Source organism: Danio rerio, chromosome 25, assembly GCF_049306965.1.
Source record: "Danio rerio strain Tuebingen ecotype United States chromosome 25, GRCz12tu, whole genome shotgun sequence".
Taxonomy (NCBI): domain Eukaryota; kingdom Metazoa; phylum Chordata; class Actinopteri; order Cypriniformes; family Danionidae; genus Danio; species Danio rerio.
The window spans coordinates 8,318,525-8,337,170 of record NC_133200.1 but is presented as its reverse complement, the minus strand read 5'-3'; the positions used below and the strand labels follow the sequence as shown (position 1 = coordinate 8,337,170).

General features: G+C 35.2%; 1 protein-coding gene across 3 annotated transcripts in view; it reads left to right on the top strand.

The window, feature by feature from the left end:
- Positions 1 to 18,646, top strand: part of myo5ab (myosin VAb) — a 38,403-nt gene that overhangs the window by 18,539 nt on the left and 1,218 nt on the right. For all 3 annotated transcript variants that reach the window (XM_073942736.1, XM_009297774.5, XM_068217487.2), the window contains exons 18-39: positions 1,092 to 1,200; positions 1,358 to 1,569; positions 1,689 to 1,845; positions 4,279 to 4,518; positions 4,601 to 4,795; positions 6,456 to 6,549; positions 6,632 to 6,777; positions 7,020 to 7,133; positions 7,207 to 7,344; positions 9,483 to 9,539; positions 9,618 to 9,842; positions 9,991 to 10,028; positions 10,141 to 10,221; positions 11,702 to 11,900; positions 11,989 to 12,082; positions 13,859 to 14,005; positions 14,089 to 14,243; positions 14,429 to 14,515; positions 16,118 to 16,268; positions 16,801 to 17,083; positions 17,265 to 17,439; positions 17,542 to 17,622. In XM_073942736.1, the coding sequence (XP_073798837.1) occupies positions 1,092 to 1,200; positions 1,358 to 1,569; positions 1,689 to 1,845; positions 4,279 to 4,518; positions 4,601 to 4,795; positions 6,456 to 6,549; positions 6,632 to 6,777; positions 7,020 to 7,133; positions 7,207 to 7,344; positions 9,483 to 9,539; positions 9,618 to 9,842; positions 9,991 to 10,028; positions 10,141 to 10,221; positions 11,702 to 11,900; positions 11,989 to 12,082; positions 13,859 to 14,005; positions 14,089 to 14,243; positions 14,429 to 14,515; positions 16,118 to 16,268; positions 16,801 to 17,083; positions 17,265 to 17,439; positions 17,542 to 17,622 (3,178 nt within the window). The remainder of the gene's footprint in view (positions 1 to 1,091; positions 1,201 to 1,357; positions 1,570 to 1,688; positions 1,846 to 4,278; positions 4,519 to 4,600; positions 4,796 to 6,455; positions 6,550 to 6,631; positions 6,778 to 7,019; positions 7,134 to 7,206; positions 7,345 to 9,482; positions 9,540 to 9,617; positions 9,843 to 9,990; positions 10,029 to 10,140; positions 10,222 to 11,701; positions 11,901 to 11,988; positions 12,083 to 13,858; positions 14,006 to 14,088; positions 14,244 to 14,428; positions 14,516 to 16,117; positions 16,269 to 16,800; positions 17,084 to 17,264; positions 17,440 to 17,541; positions 17,623 to 18,646) is intronic.

The window sequence follows — 18,646 nt, the reverse complement described above, 5'->3', positions numbered from 1 at the left end:
TTGGTTTATTATATTTTTGTGGATACACACAATCATTCCAGTGTGTCAAAAATTATGAATTCTTTGAAAATAGATATATTAATTTCATCTGACGATGCATAAATAATAAATTACATGAAATTAACTCCCCAAAAAATGAAATACATTTAGCTAAATATAATTTTGAGACCAGGCATGATCAGACGGTCTATACCAGATGTCAAATTGGACATTCTAGGTTGACATTTTTATATTTACTGAATAATGAAGAACCACCTATATGTAATTACTGCCAGACTGCTCTTACCATCAAACATATTTTGTTGCAATGTTGAAGTTTAAATTCCATTAGACAAAATCTTTATAGGAGAATACTTTGATGAACATTTTTAAAAAGGTACCAACAAGAAGAGTTTTAAATTATTTATCAAAAATTGAACTGAAAAATCATATTTAACTTTAAAAAACATTTTTGTATGAATTTTATTTATTTATATTTTATATATTTGTCTAAGTAATTTTTTAATTGTAATACGAATTTGTTTTATCATGTAATATTTTATATATATCCATTTTGCCACGAAATAGCCAGAAGTTGCTGATGTGGAAATAAAGAATAAATAAATAAATTTATATTATCAATATCGCAATATAGCGTAGAAAATTAAAATATTGCAATGTCATTTTTTTTTCAATATCCTGCAGCCCCACTACAGTAGATCTAATTAGAATGAAGTTGTTTTAGACTGTGGAATCATATAAGCTGTGCTGCTTTCGTGCCACGTTGCGATCGTTTCTCAACAGCGATTTCTTCAGGGCTCTTGTTTCACTTATCACGGCTTCCATTACTTCATTCTACTGTGATACACAAAAAATTTATATTTCTCCTGCTTGTTCAAAATATTTATTTAAAATTAGCTGAATCAACACAACTCTTGAGTTTTATAACTTAACTGTAAATTAAAATTAGGATTTAAAAAGACCACAACTCCCACGATTCCACACTCAGTGACACCATTATCAAACTGTTTTTGTTTGTTGTAAATACACGCCCTCTAGTGGCTAAAATAAAATCCTGTACCTTTAATTCAACTGTAACTCTTATTTGACAGGTGGACTTATCAAGAGTTCTTCAGCCGCTATCAAGTTTTAATGACAAAGAAAGAAATTCTCTTAGACCGGAAGCTGACCTGCCAAAGTGTCCTAGAACGGCTTGTACAGGTATTACACTAATCAGTTTGTATAGCATAATATTAAATCTCTGATTTAAGATACACTAGGCTGGTTTCCTTAATGAGAGTGTCTACAACTAGAAGAAACACCAGCTTGGGACATTTCTTTTTAAGTAGTCCAATGTTACTCTATTTTCCCTCTGCAGAACAAAGATAAATACCAGTTTGGAAAGACGAAGATCTTCTTTCGGGCTGGTCAGGTGGCTTACTTGGAGAAGCTGAGGGCTGATAAACTGCGTACGGCCTGCATCCACATCCAAAAAACCATCCGCTGCTGGCTCGCCCGAAAGAAATACCTACGCATTCGACAAGCAGCCATAACATTGCAGAAATACACTAGAGGACACCAGGCTCGATGGTGGGTCACACTTGTAAAATTAGCAAATTAATGGAGTTGGTTGAAATGAAGTTAATGGAGACTGAATGTTACTCAGTTACTGCTTGCAGACTAAAGTGTTTTGTGTGCCCTTTGTTTAGCTTGTGTAAGACTCTGAGGAGGACACGGGCCGCCGTCGTCTTCCAGAAGAACACGCGCATGTGGGCCGCAAGACGACAGTACCTGAGGCAGAAAACGGCAGCGGTGCTCATTCAGAGGATACTGCGTGGATATACGGCTAGACTGGAGTACAAGCGGGTATGAGAGAGCAATTACATTTTTATTGAGTGTATTATATTTTATATTGTGTATTCTGAGTAGATGCCTTGGTGTTGTTATGTTATCTTAGTGGTTGCTAGAATGTTTTATGCACAGTGTTGGGTGTAATTTGTTACAAAGTAACTCCTCGCAGTATTTCAATTGCTTTTCTGATGAAAAAGTAATGTGATGGATTACTTTTCGTTTTTAGGTAATTTACTTTTTATTTTATTAGGTAATTTATTAAAGTTACTTAAAACATATTTACTTACACCCAGGGCCATTTATATCAAATTTAATATTTATCTGCACCATATTGGTGTTTCGTAACATCTAATTTTTACGAGGTGGGTCATTAGCCCAAAGCTCAACCTCCAACCTGGAGGACCAGGATATAAACACTTACACTACGGACAATTTAGTTTACCCTGTTCGCCTGTAGCACGTCTTTGGACTTGTGGGGGTCCAAAGCACCCGGAGGAAACCCACACCAACACAGGGAGAACATGCAAACTCCACACAGAAATGCCTATTGACCCAGCTGGGGCTCAAACCAGGGACCTTTTTGCTGTGAGGTGACACTGGGCCACCATGTTGCCCTACTTAAAACATACTTGCCTGAAGTCCTGTAAAAAATTCAACAGTTCTGTATAAATCAATTCAGAGAAGCAGAATCATATTTATTTTGCAGAATAATTCTATTGTTCATCTATTATTCTGCAATACGGAGGTGCGCTTATTTAAATTTTTTTTTGACTGTTTACGATTGGTCACCTATGGAAGAAATGACTAGAAATTATAAACCACAGAATACTGTCAAATTGCTTGCTCTAGAACCAAGTATGCTAATGACTACACATAAAAAGTTGAAAAATATAATAGGAAAATATGAGGAGATATAGATGACCAGTTTTTAACCAATAAAACTGAATGCCACCGGAAGTTTTGAGCCGATGGCAGTGCCTGTTCGTACGTGAAGAATAAGGTCAATAGAGCATTTATCATTAGTCAAGACATTTGCATATTTTAAGAAAAAGTAAATAAGAAGTGACATGACAATGTAATATATAAATTCAGAGGAGAGTAATTGTGAATGTAGTTTTATTATTCAAATATTTTGCTTAATAACTCGAAAACTGCACACGCAAGAAACAATTAAATGTTTCAGAACTGTATGCCAGTATATGATATGTATGAAATATGATGTCATTACTCTGAATCGTTTTTGTTTTGATACCTGCCCATGTTGTTTAAAAATTTAATTTTTTTTAAACAAAACCAAAGTCAAGTTAAGAGTTTGATTTCTATTAGTTAATATTTAGTGACACGGGTGCTCAAGTTCACCTCACAGCAAGAAGGTCGCTGGTTCGAGCCCCAGCTGGGTCAGGTGGCATTTCTGTGTGGAGTTTGCATTTTCTCACCGTGTTCGCATGGGTTTCCTCCAGGTGCTCCAGTTTCCCCCTATAGTCCAAACACGTGCTATCGGTGAATTGGATGAACTAAATTGGCTGTAGTGTATGAGTGTGAATACGAGAGTGTATGGGTCTTTCCCAGTGCTGGGTTATGACTGGAAGGTCATCCCTTCGTAAAACATATGCTGGATAAATTGGTGGTTCGTTCCTCTGTAGCGACCCCTTATAAATGGAGGAAGGAAAATGAATGAATGACTAGTTACTGTTAGTTAGTTAGTTAGTTAGTTAGTTAGTTAGTCAGTCAGTTAGTTAGTTAGTTAGTTAGTTAGTTAGTTACGATACATGATAATTTTGATCTATTTCTTACGCATCTGGAAACACCATATCGGCAACCTGATGGTAACAATTTGAAGGTGTATGAGTTGTCCAAGCATAAATATTTATGTGGATATTTAGTCAAGTAATTAAGTTACTTGTTGAATAACTAAGCTACTTTACAGACAAATTAATTAGAAAAGTAATTTAAATACAATTTTAATGATTTATTTAGTAATTTGATTTGCGTGGGTTTACTACAGGTGCTCCGGTTTCGCCCACCGTCCAAAGACATGCGCTATATGTGAATTGAATAAACTAAACTGGCCGTAGTGTATGAGGGTGTGTGAATGCAAGTCTATGGGTGTTTCCCAGTGCTGGTTTGCGGCTGGAAGGGCATCTGCTGTGTAAAACATATACTTGATAAGTTGGCGGTTCGTTCCACTGTGGTGACCCCTGACAAATAAAGGCACTAAGCCGAAGGAAAATGAATGAATGAATTGGTACCTTGAGGTAATTTATCCAACACTGGCTATGCAGTTAGTAGGCCACAGTTTCCAGGATGTTGCCAAGTGGTTGTCAGGTTGTGCTGGATGCTATATGGTTTGCTCTGTGTTTTCAATGTTTAAATCAGGAATGGTGTGTTATGCAAGTAAAACAGTTAATAAATGCTTTATAGAGCTTGTCCTGTGGTTTTCTTCCACAGTTGGTGTGTGAGCACAAGGCTCTACTGATCCAGCGGTGGGTGCGTGGCTTCCTGGCCCGCTGGCGTTATCGGCGCATCAAGCGGGCTGTGGTGTATCTTCAGTGTTGCGTGCGCAGGATGCTGGCCCGCAGAGAGCTCAAGAAACTCAAGATTGAAGCCAGATCGGTCGAACACTACAAGAAGCTCAATTATGGCATGGAAAACAAGATCATGCAGCTGCAGAGGAAACTAGATGAGCAGGTCTCCTTTTTTCCATTTCTGTTTGTACTGCTTTCTAAAGAGGAGTCTGGTTTGATAAACAATGTATTTATGTATCTTTCAGCACAAAGAGAACCGAGAGCTTTCAGAGCAAATAGGTGCAATAGAGAGCCACAGTGTTGTTGAGTTGGAGAAGTTGCATGTGCAGCTCAAAACGCTTCAGGAGGCAGAAGAAGAGGCCCGTCATCGTGAAGACCTGGTGACATCATTACAGGAGGAGCTGGAATTGGTTCGCCGGGAGCTGGAGAAGAACAAAGAGGTGAAATTAATTAATGAGATTTATTTAGGAAATATTTAATTAAACTATCAATCTATATAAATGTTTTTCAGATGAACAACCTGAGTCAGTTAGGACATCACAGTTTGTTGTCCACTTCAAATTAAATTTACAAAAGTAATTTTATAACAGTATCTTAAAACTGTAAAATTGAACTAAAATACTGTTTTACTGTATTTTTCAGTGATCTTGGTTAGAGCTGTGCCAAAAAATTGTACGAGGAAATCAATTCTGGATTGACTCTGAGACTTTTTGGCACAGCTCTAAGAAATGCTAATAAAGAATAATAAAAAAAAGTGTTTGAGACAGTTTTTATGCCTGTATTCTGCTTGCATCCAATTCCTTACAAATACCACTTGCACCAAAAATAATCATTATTAAATATTGAAAGGTTTAAGTGAATTAGACAGCAAGAATTTTGATGTTAATGTTTACATTAATAACTCTCATGAGCATTTGTGTGTGATCAAAAACTAGCCATGTGTGCCCTCTGCTGTTAAAAACTAACCTAGAACACTGTCTGCTTTTAAAAACTAGCCTAGAGCGCTGTATGCTTTTTAAAACCAGCTGGTAAAAATTAGCCTAGTACCAAGCTTCTAAAGTGACGTGCAAAAAAATAATAGTAATAAAGACTTTTGTGTGTGCATGCCATAGACATGCTTGTCACCTGGGCACAACATGCGTATCACGTGCACATGACATAAACATACATATTTTGTGCGCACGACATGCATATGAAGTCTTTATCCTTTTTTTGCACATCACTTGGCGTAGAGTGCCATCTGCTGTTAAAAACTAGCCTAGAGCATTGTCTGATTTTAAAATCTGCTGTTAGACACTATCATAGAGCACAGTCTGCCGTTAAAAACTAACCTAGAGCACCCTCTGCTGTTAAAAACTAGCCTAGAGCACCCTCTGCTGTTAAAAACTAGCCTAGAGCAGTCTCTGTTGTAAAAATGAGCCTAGAGCACCCTTTGCTGTTAAAACTAGCCTAGAGCACCCTCTGCTGTTAAAAACTAGCCTAGAGCAGTCTCTGTTGTAAAAATGAGCCTAGAGCACCCTTTGCTGTTAAAACTAGCCTAGAGCACCCTCTGCTGTTAAAACTAGCCTAGAGCACCCACTGCTGTTAAAACTAGCCTAGAGCAGTCTCTGCTGTTAAAACTAGCCTAGAGCACCATCTGCTGTTAAAAACTAGCCTTAAGCACCCTCTGCTGTTAAAACTAGCCTAGAGCAACCTCTGCTGTTAAAAACTAGCCTAAAGCACCCTCTGCTGTTAAAACTAGCCTAGAGCACCAGCTGGTGTTAAAAACTAGCCTAAAGCACCCTCTGCTGTTAAAACTAGCCTAGAGCACCAACTGCTGTTAAAAACTAGCCTACAGAGCCATGTGCTGTTAAAAACTAGCCTAAAGCTCCCTCTGCTGCTTAAAAACTAGCCTACAGAGCCATGTGCTGTTAAAAACTAGCCTGGAGCACCCTCTGCTACTTAAAAACTAGCCTAGAATGCCATCTAGCCTAGAGCGCCATCTACTGTTAAAACTAGCCTACGCCATTGTCTGCTGTTGAAAAGTAGCTTAGAGCACCATCTGCTGGTAAAAAAATCGAATGTAAAACACAATTATGAGTTGCTGACCTCTGCTTGCAGATGGTCGTGGAGCTGAATGAAAAGAACACAATGCTGAAGAGTGAGAAAGAAGAGATGAACAGACTGATCCAGGAACAGGAGCAACAGATAAGAGGTTTCGTTTCTGGCTTGGATCAAGAAAGCTTCAATTTGTTAACTCTCGTACAAATAAATTGCTCTGATTTTGTCTTGACCAGAAAAGTCAGAGGTGACCAACGAGGATGTGACTGAGAACCTGCAAACACAGCTAAATGAGGAACGCTTTCGTTACCAGAACCTGCTCACTGAACATCTGAAACTAGAGGAGCGCTACGCTGATCTGAGATCAGAAAAGGAGGCGGCTGTAAGAACTAATCATTTAATTCACTAAGCTTTTAGCAAAAAATAATTGGAAAAACTTGATATAGTCTAACTGTAGTTTACATTTTTTTATTATTAAAATATTTGTTGAAGCTGGCATGGTGTTAAACACAAACTTAACAAAAATACCACAACTTACTATTATCAAAATAATAGTTTCAGCATTTTCAGTATTGTAATTATCTACTATTATAACTACCTCATAATCTCAATCCTTTTAAACAGGAGATTTCCACAGCTGGAGATAGCAGAGCAGACTCTGGATACAGCAGCAGCCAATCAGAGAGCATCCATAGCTCTATGCTCACAGGGTCAGAGGTCAGCTCGTTGGAAAAAGAGGTCAGTTCTGAAGAGCAGTCATTCTGTGTTTTGTAGTGGAGTATGATGGATGTTGTTTGGTGTCTGTGTGTAGGATGCTGTGCAGGTGGCAGCTGATGTTTCCCTGCTGCTGAAACTGCAGAGGAGAGTGGCTGAGCTGGAGAAGGAGAACATGGACATGCAAAGTGAGATGGACACCAAAGAAGAGCAGCTGGTATTGGAGAAAGCTAAAGTAATTGAGGGTTACTGTGATTGACTCACTGTTCAGCACATTTCATTATTTGCTTTGGAAGTTTTTGAAACATCTTTGCAGAATATACTGTTAATGGTCACGATGATGCTGAATTAGATGATTCTAGATGTTCTGTGCACTTTTCAATGGCAAAATTAAAGTGACAACAAGAGAAAAAATAAGGAATAATTCACCCACGAATTAAAACTTACTCTCCTTTAAGTGGTTCCACACCTTTCTGAGTGTCTTTGTTCTGTTGAACACAAAAGATATTTTAAAGAATTTTGGAAATTAATAGTCACACTATAAAAAGAGAAAGAACTAAAAGGACATTAAAGGGTCATGAAACACCAAAACAAATTTTTTGAGATGATGACAGTCATATATATGTGCCACATTGCTAAAAACACTGTTGGGACACATATATTTAGCTAACAAGTGAAAATTGTTGGTTTTTGCATTGTTTTGAGCAAATTTGGTCTTCTGTTTTGAAAATAAATTTTGAAGCTACATCACGATGATTAGATCAGCATAGTGATTGGATGTCTGTACTGGTCGGTACAACGGGATGTCATTGAGGTTTCAGTATTAAACCAATCAGTGCGCTCTATTGTGAATGAGATGCAACTTCATTAATATGCATGATATAGTTTCGAAGACTCTTTTTACCTGTTACAGTTTTCTGAGAAATGCTATGTTGTACGGTTGGTGTGTTGCCAACCTTAATTGAAACAAATTGTAGAATAATTTTTCAGAGACATGGGTCATCAGTGTTGTACTCATAAATGTACCGCAACAAAGGTTTTGTTTCCATTTCCCTGGGATAAGAGCACCGATCAGTAGGCTTACACACAATCTGAGCACGCAGATATTCTGCAGTTTTTTAGCCCATCATTAATTCTGTTTATTTACTTGAGTAAATGTGTGTAAATCTATATTTATTAAGTTTTTTAATTAATCATGGTAAAATTATTGACTAATATGAAAATGTTAATCTCATTTATCAACAATGCAGTTTGTACAGTAATATTTTAGTAGATGTATTATATGAGAAACTTGCTTTGTTTACCAAATAAAGCAAATTAGTTTTAAACATTAAATAAAAATTAAAAAGGTATTATTTTTATTTCACATATTAAAATTTTTGTTATGATACTCCCAAAATAATTTCACAGATTTTTATCAAAATCCTCTGCAGAAATAGCAAAAAACATCCGCAGATTCTGTCTGGCCCTACCGATTGGTATGGCCCCACACGTGTGGATTACAGTGGTCTGCTAACATGCAACGAAAATATGCTTGTAAGGAAGATTTTAAATCCAGAGAGCTTTTTGAATCTGGAAATGGTGCAATCTGGATTTGCCGCTCGTCTTTTTAAAAAAAAAAAAAAAAAGAGACGCAGTTTCAGTTCGTGTTGATTGTCCTGTCTTAAGTGTGTGATAAACATTCATTGTTTATGTTGTTTATGTTACTCTAGATGGCAAGTTAGTTAGTATTGTCAGCAGTACTCTTTTAGTTTTTGAAGAAATACCTTAGTCAAAATGATTTAGTTACTATGTTTACAGTAATATCTCTATAATATGCTTTTCAGTTTCCAACATCTTTTAAATATCATCTTTTGTGTTCAGTCGAACAGTGCAGGATGAGTAAATTGAATTATTGAATTTTAATTTTTAAGTGAACTGTCACTTTAAGCATCAGATAATAGTGATGATTCATTTGCATAATCTTTTTTAAATATAATACCTTAAAAATAGAGCTTTTAGTACATACAGTATTAAGCAAGTGAACTGTATTAGTGTTGCTAAAAATCGACTATAAAAGCAGCTCTCTTCAGTGTTTGTTTTTTACTTGATTCTGATGTTTATGAACTGAATAGAAATGAACCAGAGATAATTGCCATGTCAAAGAAAAGCCACGCCTACCTATAATCACCACAGACCAATGGTGAAGACTAAACCAACTGAAGTAAATTACAGTTTTGAAGCTACAACAGACTTTATATTGGCCTGATTTGGTTACAAAACATTCATCAGTTCATTTATTGGTTTCACTCAATCAAAAGGCTCAAAATATACATTTAATACAAACAAACTAAAACAGTCATTTCTTTCTTAACACCATGCTTGTTTTTTCAGGAGTTGGAAGATTGTCGAAAAACATTAGGGGCTGAAAGAGACTACGAGGCTCTGAAGGTACAAAAACACTTTTATTCACCAAATGAATTCAGTTAAATGTATTGGTGTGCATATGTGTGATGATCTGTTCCTTAGCGTCAGGAGCTGGAGTCTGACAATAAGAAGCTGAAGAAAGATCTTCAGGAGCTGCGTCAGTCTCTCAGTAAGGGGACCGGGTCAAAGGTGACATCCCCTGGAGGTCGGGCATATAATGTGATCCTGGAGCAGCTCAACTCCACCAATGAGGAGCTGGAGGTGCGGAAGGAGGAAGTGCTCATTTTACGATCTCAACTAGTCAGCCATGAGGCCTTCAAACACAAGGTATTATGCCAAATTTATTTTCCTTTTATAGCCACTGACAATGTTTTATAATCAGAGTAATGGCTAATTAAAAATTTAAAACTTAATGAAATAAATAAATATTAAGGGGTTTAAAATATACATTAAAAGTATTTTGTTTTACTTTCAGGAATTAGGAACTGAAGGAGATTCAGGTGATTCGAGCAGGTTCGTCAGTCTTTATATTTCAGAACTTTTTTATTTCAAGTCCACAAATATGCGTTCACTCTTCAACATTCTTGCTTTTTAATAATAGAGTGTTTATTCTTTTCTCTCTCAGATCTCCAACATTGGACCTGACGGAGCTTAATGAGGATGGAGAACTCTGGATGGCTTATGAGAGCCTGAAGGAAACGAACAGGTGAAATACATTTAATATACAAGACTTTTTTTCTTATATACCCTATTATACACACACGCACAAAGACCTGCAGAATTATTATTGTCGCCAAATGCAGCTTCCCATGTTATACTTGTGATCTATAAAAAAAACTTAATCTGAGAATGTGCGCAGTTGAAAGTAAATCTAAGTAAACATAGTTAACTTAATCCTTGTGCACTGTTCTAATTTAATACCCTTAATACTAATTTAATACCTTTCATTATGTTCGGGATGAAAACATCCACTGGATTAAACTGCTATAATTAAGTATCAGATAAATTTTTTTTAAAAACTTTTTTCTTTTTGCATAAATCCTTTAAACAACCTTGGTGCTGATCAAAACTACTAAATTGTTCAGAAAATTACAGGGTTTTGACTCTTAATTACCAAGCTCACAAATGTTGAGCTTGGTAATTCTGATTTAGTAAAAAAAACACAAAATGACGTATTTTCAATATAAATACAAGTAATTGTGGACTGGATTTTTTTTTATCTTGTATCACAGTCTTGGTCTTGTGAACGATTAGTAATACCATTGCCTTTGATGCGTTATTAGATTTTGTGAAGCATAAGATTTTAATTTTCTCTCCCTAATTTAATGTTTATAGCTGTATTTAGCCTATTAACTTCCATTATAACCACATTTTTTGATTGCCGAACCATGACATCATATAATCATGCGTTCTTGATTGTTGGTGGTCTTCCCTCATGGGAAGACGTCAATTTTGCCATTTTTACTTTTGATCATCAGTTGGCATCTTTAACACTTTAGATAGGTCTGTGCATAAAAAGCTTGGTTTCTTGATTTAAAAAAAATGTATGGGGTTATATGGAGTGTAGCAGCAAATTAAAGTGTATGTGTGTGTGTCTATGAGTGCGTGAAAGTGACCTTTGCACACTTATCTTGATGCGTCTGGGAAAATATAAATATGCACTTCAGCTCTTAGAACTACACGGAGTAAACAAAAACAAAAACTGTGTATTTATGCACCGCTTGCCTTTTGATGTTGAGAATTACAGACTAAACAAAAACAAGGTAAGTGGATTTTCAGGCCATCCTGCTGGTCATTTGCCCGTACGAAGATCAGCAAGCACCATGAGAAAGGGCTTTACTTGTACCAAACTTTTAGAAATGGTTATCCTCCAGCGAGCTTCAGGATATATTGTCTTTCTCATACTACAGACAACAATGCTGCAACGTTTAAAAGGCACAAAGACACTTTTTATTTAATTTGAAGTACCAAAATGACTGTGACAAAATTAAATAAAACTTCACACTAGTTGTGTATTTACAAAAATGACTTAAACATTCTGAAATATAAAAAAAAAAATAATAAATTTTTTCATATCTGTAAAATGTTTAAAAAATATATTTAATTCATAGTTATAAATCACAATAGCCTAAGTCATGAATGCTTAACTGTATATTTGTGTATCATTTAAATGCATCTGTCTGCAGGATTTTGGTGTCACAGCTGCAGACGCAGAGAGAGTCACATGAGAAGGAGACAGAAAGTTTGAGGGCGGAGCTTCAGCACTTAAAGGCGGAGCTTGACCAGCAGCAGCAGATGTTGTCACAGAGTTTGGAGCTTCCGCATGATGCTCGAATACAAGCCAGTCTACAGCACGAGATCAGCCGCCTCACGCAACAAAACATGGTGCTCATACACAATCACTGACAAATACACACAGTGATATATTACACTAAATTTTCTTCATTATTAAAATGATTTCTGATTATTGTAGGACCTCTTGGAGCAAATGGGGAAACAGGACAAAATGGTCCGCAAATTAAAGAAACAGCTCAAGATATACATGAAGAAGTTTGGGGAACCTGAAGGTAAAGAGTTCCTATTTTTAATCAAATCAGTGAATGTGAAAGTCAGTACAATCAGACAAAATGTTGATTTATTTTATTTACCTAGTAAGATCAGTTAGCAGTTAAGCAGATTTATTTATTTAGTTATATATATATATGTATTTGTGTTTTATAATGTACTTATTTCGTTTTTATAATAATATAGTAATAATACTGAATTATTTAAAAATTTATATATAATTTATTTACAATACAATTTGTAAGTTAATATTTTATATTTCTTTTAGTAGATGTATTATATAAGACTACTACTGCATCTTTGATTACCAAACAAGTGGTTCTAACCTGAGTTTCATTTAAAATCTTCATTTATTTGTTGAAGTGTAAAACGAGATGAAAAGCCGTTTACACACACTTGCCCGCCAGCATAAGAAGGCTAACGCAGAAACATCTTTGAATATACTGGGGTAAAATAAATGTTAATATTTTAAAGACATGGCGCGGGGAAATGCAATTTAATCCAGTGCTTTTTGTACATTTTAAAACCCACTTTCTATCGTATATCAATCCTATCAGTGAAGATCCTTGATTTTTACAGAAAACAAACCTTAAACGCACCGATTTTGTGACTGCATACAGTTCAACGGAAGCCTTTGACCCAGGTTACTGAAAGATTAAAAGTCCTTCTGCATATAATAGGATGTTTTTTATGTGTAAAGTTTTTCATACATATACTCTTAAAAACATTCAACATTAATCCAAACAGTATTATTTTATTTTTTATATACTGTTTACTTTTTATATATCTATATCAGGGGTGGCTAACCCTGTTCCTGGAGAGCCACCTTCCTGCAGATTTCAGTTGCAACCCATATCAAACACACCTGCCTGTAATTATCACATGGTGTTCAGGTCTTAATTAATTGGTTCAGGTGTGTTTGATATGGGTAGCAACTGAAATCTGCAGGAAGGTGGCTCTCCAGGAACAGGGTTGGCCACCCCTGATCTATATACTTTTTTTATTTTTACTATTTTGTATTAATATTTTTTAGTTTCTGTGCAGAAATTGCATAAAAGTCTTCAAATTCAAAAGACTTATAAGTTTCTAGAAGGTATGCTTTGGCGAGCTGTGTGACCTCCCAAAATGAAATTTAAATAACTCTGTTTTTTTTTGTAACGTGTGTATGTATTGTACATTTTTTGACAGATTTAATTTGGAAAACTTGTGTAAGCACATTATACAAAATCTAAATTTATGCTTAAATGCTTTCTTTTTTGTGAACAAATTTTAAGTTAAAAATATTTATATATATATATATATATATATATATATATATATATATATATATATATATATATATATATATATATATATAAATTATTTTTTTTTTTATATTATATTTTTATTTTGACCTTAAAGCGATACAAAAGGCAGAACAGAACAAAAAAAAAAAGACGAAAGACGGGGAAAAAACATTGTTACATCAGTTTTATACATAGGTCAACAATGTTGCACATATATATCAGGCCAGTGGGCACAGGCAATATAGTGATCTTGCAAACAATGAAAGGGTCATACCTTTAAACTGACATCCTTGACATTTGACATATAATTAAAAAAGGGTTTCCAGGTGGCTTCGAAGCCAGAGATGCTATCAGTAAGATTGTGTCAAAGACTCTTAAAATGTAAAGTGCTAGAGAGTTCAGAAAGCCAGAATTTAAAATGTGAAGAAGTGACAAATTTTTTTTTAGCTACCAACATTCCATTTGAATAATAATTTTGAATATTGGCCGCAGGTGTTCATTTTGAGCAGTCATCTCCAGAAAACATGCTCGCTGAAAGCGGTCGCACGGTCAGTATCGTCCGGAAAGAGAGAGATTTCCAGGGCATGCTGGAGTACAGGAGAGAAGATGAGAACAAACTCTTCAAAACCCTCATCACAGGTGAGCTGAACTTCAGCACAGAGGGGAAAATCAGTTCAGTCACCATCATTTTACAGTGTTTTTGAACTGATATTTCTCCACAGACCTCAAACCTCGAGGTGTAGCTGTGAATCTGGTGCCAGGTCTGCCCGCTTATATTCTCTTCATGTGTTTGCGACATGCGGACTACGCCAACGATGACCTGCGGGTCTCCACCCTCCTCAACACCTCCATCAACAGCATCAAGAACACACTGAAGGTCAGAAACTCACGGAAAAATAATCCACTAAGATGAAAACACCAAGTGAAACATCTTTACAAGCATCACATTGTCTATATACTTGCAATGGACACTTTAAAACTGTTAGGTATTTGTGGCTGTATACTGTTTTATAGTATTTAAGTACACCTTTTTTAATGAGAGCCGTCTGTCTGTGTTTGTAGAAACGTGGAGATTTTGAGAGCATTTCATTCTGGCTGGCGAACACCTGTCGCTTCCTGCATTGCCTGAAGCAGTACAGTGGAGAAGAGGTAAGGTTGTTTTAAATACTAGTTGTCTACTGTAGTTGTCTAAATACTAGTTGTCGTTTTTAGGTGTTGTCTACCTAAAAACAATACTATAATACTCTTGGCATTTATAAGCAGTGCTGGGCAAAATAACTTACAATCTGTACTTTGTAAATAGGATTAATAAATTACAAAGAGTGTAATGTTGTTGTAATAATGTAATAGTTAGAAATGGAATCTATTTTATTGTAAAATCTTGGATTAAATTTGACTTTTACATGTGTCTATATGTCAAGTCAAGTGGAGCTTTACTGTCATTCTACTATATGTGTGGACATACAAAGGAACGATATCGTGTCTCGCAGGACACAGGTGCTACATAAATTAATCATAAATACAAACACAACACTGGACATTGTGTTGCATAACTAACATATACTATAAGATACTTAACTATACACATTAGACAGGCTATACAAGTGCTTTTACATGAGACTGAACAATGTTGTGCAGGATATTGTGCAACAGAGGTATTAAAGGTGAATATTGTGCAAAAGAGGTATTTAAGGTTTAATATTGTGCAAGAGTTTTACCTATATTACTTTTAAGAATTTATAGTCATCTTTTTAAATGTTTTTTTTTTTTTTTTTTTTTTTTTAGTTTTTAGTTTTTGTGAACTACTAATAACAATTCTTCCTAATTAAAATTATAAATGTTGTTTTTCACTTATTTGCAAATAGTTTATATTCATTTCTGATGTTACTGTGACCAGATTTGTGGAAAAAATTACTCTGGTATGACTATTATTATTATTATTATTATTATTATTATTATTATTATTATTATTATGAGCCTTTTTTACGATGTAGAATAAAGTGTATTAGACCTTTTTTTAAAGATTACTCTACCAATACATAATAATTTCAGTGAAATCTCTTATCTTTCCATAGCTGTAAAAAAATTTTATTTTTATTTTTATTTAAGAAATGTAAATAAAAAGCTGTTTTAGTTTTTGACCAATAAGTATCCAGTAGTGCTTTTGTATTATAAGAGCGTTTTTTTTTTTTTTTTTTTGTGCTTGGTACATATTTTTGTCTAATTAATTTTATGCTTTAACCATCACATTTTAATTACTTAATAAAACAGTTTTGTATGCCCAATTTTTAATGTTATCTGACAACAATATTTAAAAATATGAATCCTTTAAAAATGGAAAAATTTATATACAAAGTAAAACCTTAAAAACTGTTTTAGATTTTGATCTTATGCAGTATTTATTGCTGTTGTGTATGTTGTTTTAATACTATTTTAGAAAGTGATTTTTTTTTTTAAGGTTGTAAATTTGATCTGGTTTTGCAATGAAATAGCCAGAGATGCTGATATGGCAATAAATTCAAAACTCTCTCTCTCTCTCTACTTAATATACATATAACTAAAGTTAAACCATGTTTTATAACTTATAAAGACTAATGTAGTTTTTAATAAAAAACAATGGAGAGAAAATTGTATGAGTAGAAAGCAAACAGTGTGCATGTGTAATTTGTGTTATTATTAATAACGTATTTAATGAATTATTTAGGTGCATAAATGCTCACCTATTGTTTTATTTCTTTCTGACACCTTTAGGGATACTCGAAGCACAACACCCCTCGGCAAAATGAACACTGTCTGACAAACTTTGACCTGTCTGAGTACCGGCAGGTTTTGAGTGATCTGGCCATTCAGATCTACCAGCAGCTCATCCGCGTCATAGAAAACATCTTACAGCCCATGATCGGTAACTCTACAAACACTTAGTTGAAGTCAAACTCTTAGCCTTCCTGTGAATTGCTGTTTCTTTTTTAAATATTTCCCAAATTATGTTTAACAGAGCAAGGAATTTTTCACAGTATTTCCTAAAATATTTTTTCTTCTAGAGAAAGTTTTATTTGTTTTATTTTGGCTAGAATAAAAGCAGTTTTCAATTGTTTTAAATCATTTTTGGTTAATATTATTAGCCCTCTTAAAAATATATATTTGATTGTCTACAGAACCAATCATCGTTATACAATAACTTGCCCACTTTAACTTACCTAATTAACCTAGTTAAGCATCTAAATGCCACTTTAAGCTGTATAGAAGTGTCTTAAAAATATCTAGTCAAATATTATTTACTGTCATCATGGGAAATGTAAAAGAAATCAGTTATTAGAAATTAGTTATTATAACTGTTAGTTCCAGAAACGTGTTTAAACATATCTCCATTAAACAACATCATATACATGGGGGCTAATAATTCACTTGCTCATTTAATCTTTTCTTTATCTCAGCACCAGCCATGTTGGAGCAGGAGACCATTCAGGGGGTGATGGGTGTAAAGCCTACGGGAATGAGGAAACGCACGTCCAGCTTCCACGAGGAAAACTCTCACTCGCTGGAGTCCATTCTGAAGCAGCTGGATGGGTTTTATTTCACTCTGCTCCAGCACGGGAATGACGCTGAGGTGGTCCGGCAGGTCATCAAACAGCAGTTCTATGTCATCTGCTCCGTCACACTGAACAACCTTCTGCTCCGCAAGGACATGTGCTCCTGGAGTAAAGGCCTGCAGATCAGGTTCTGACCACTAGAGGGCCCTAAAGCCTCTTTTACACTTACACACTTTGCTTAAAAATTACCAGTAAATTGTCATAAAGAGATCATGTGAATATGGTTATGATAACAGTCCCTTTTCACATTTCTATGTCCAAAAGGGTCCATTGTAGTTGACTGATTTCTCCTTCTTGTTCTGGTGCAGGTATAATGTTTGTCAGCTGGAGGAGTGGCTGCTGGATAAAGATCTTCAGGGCAGTGGAGCTCGAGAGTCTCTGGAGCCTCTTATTCAGGCGGCGCAGCTCCTGCAGATCAAGAAGAAGAGCCAGGACGACGCTGACGCCATCTGTACCATGTGTACAGCGCTCACCACTCAACAGGTCTGTGTGTGTGTGTCAGAGTTTCTCAGATGAATGCTTGAGTTTATTTCTGATGAGCTCTCTCTCCCTCTCTCTCTCTCTCCCTCTCTCTGTGTTTTTCAGATTGTAAAAATCCTCAGCTTGTACACACCGGTGAATGAGTTTGAGGAGAGAGTGTCTATATCATTCATAAAGACCATACAGGTGAGCTGTGGTTGTTTCCTTGATGAGTAATGTTTTGTCTTATTTTTATATGGACTTTAATGACATGTTTTCATGTTTGTGTTAGTCATTTTTGAACTGTAGTTGTAATACAAAGTTATGTCATTTAGGCATATTAGTAAAAATGGCTGCTTGATAGAGTGAAGAAAATCATGTTATTATTTGTAATAATGCTAGATTTATTATAAAGAACGCATTTTATGAGAAGTGTTATTGATGTGACCTCAAAACAGTTACATTTGTGTCTGAAACCATAATGCCATTCATATTTACTGCGGGAAAGTGATTGTTAAACCATTTTTTTTTCAGAAAACATTTTTCTAAAGGTGTTGTTGACTTAAAATTTACCCCAGATGTTGGTAACAACCAAAGAAATCCAGATATACAAAGAAAACAATATTAATTCATTTACAAATGAAGTTATAACAAAAATAAATGGCGCAGGGAAAACGTATTAAACACATGAAGAAAGGGAGGTGTAGAAGGCATGGAAAGTCCAGACAGCAGCTAAAATCTCTCAGTAGTTCTTCTGCAACCCTCTGCCCTTCATCAGTGTAAATGAATATCAGCTGCTTCAGTCCAACATCTACATTAGCAGGATGAAACCAGGGTAGACATTTCACCAAGACAATGATCCAAAACACAGCCAAGGAAACTCTTAAATGCTTTCAGAGAAAGAAAATCAAGCTGTAGAATGGCCCAGCCAGTCACCTGATCTGAATCCAATAGAACATAAAAAATAAAAATCAGATTTGATAGACGAGACCCACAGAACCATCAAGTTTTTACACTTTGTCAATACTTTTTCAGTATCATTTTATTTTATGAGCACATAACTTCATTTATAAACTAATTAGTTGTGTTTTATTTGCATATATGGGTTAATTTGGTTGTTAGCAACATCTGGTGAAAATGTTAAGTCAACAGCACCTTTAGAAACACATTTTCTGAGAGAAATTGTGACGTGTTGAATGCTTATTTTCCTTGCTGTATATTCTCATAGCTT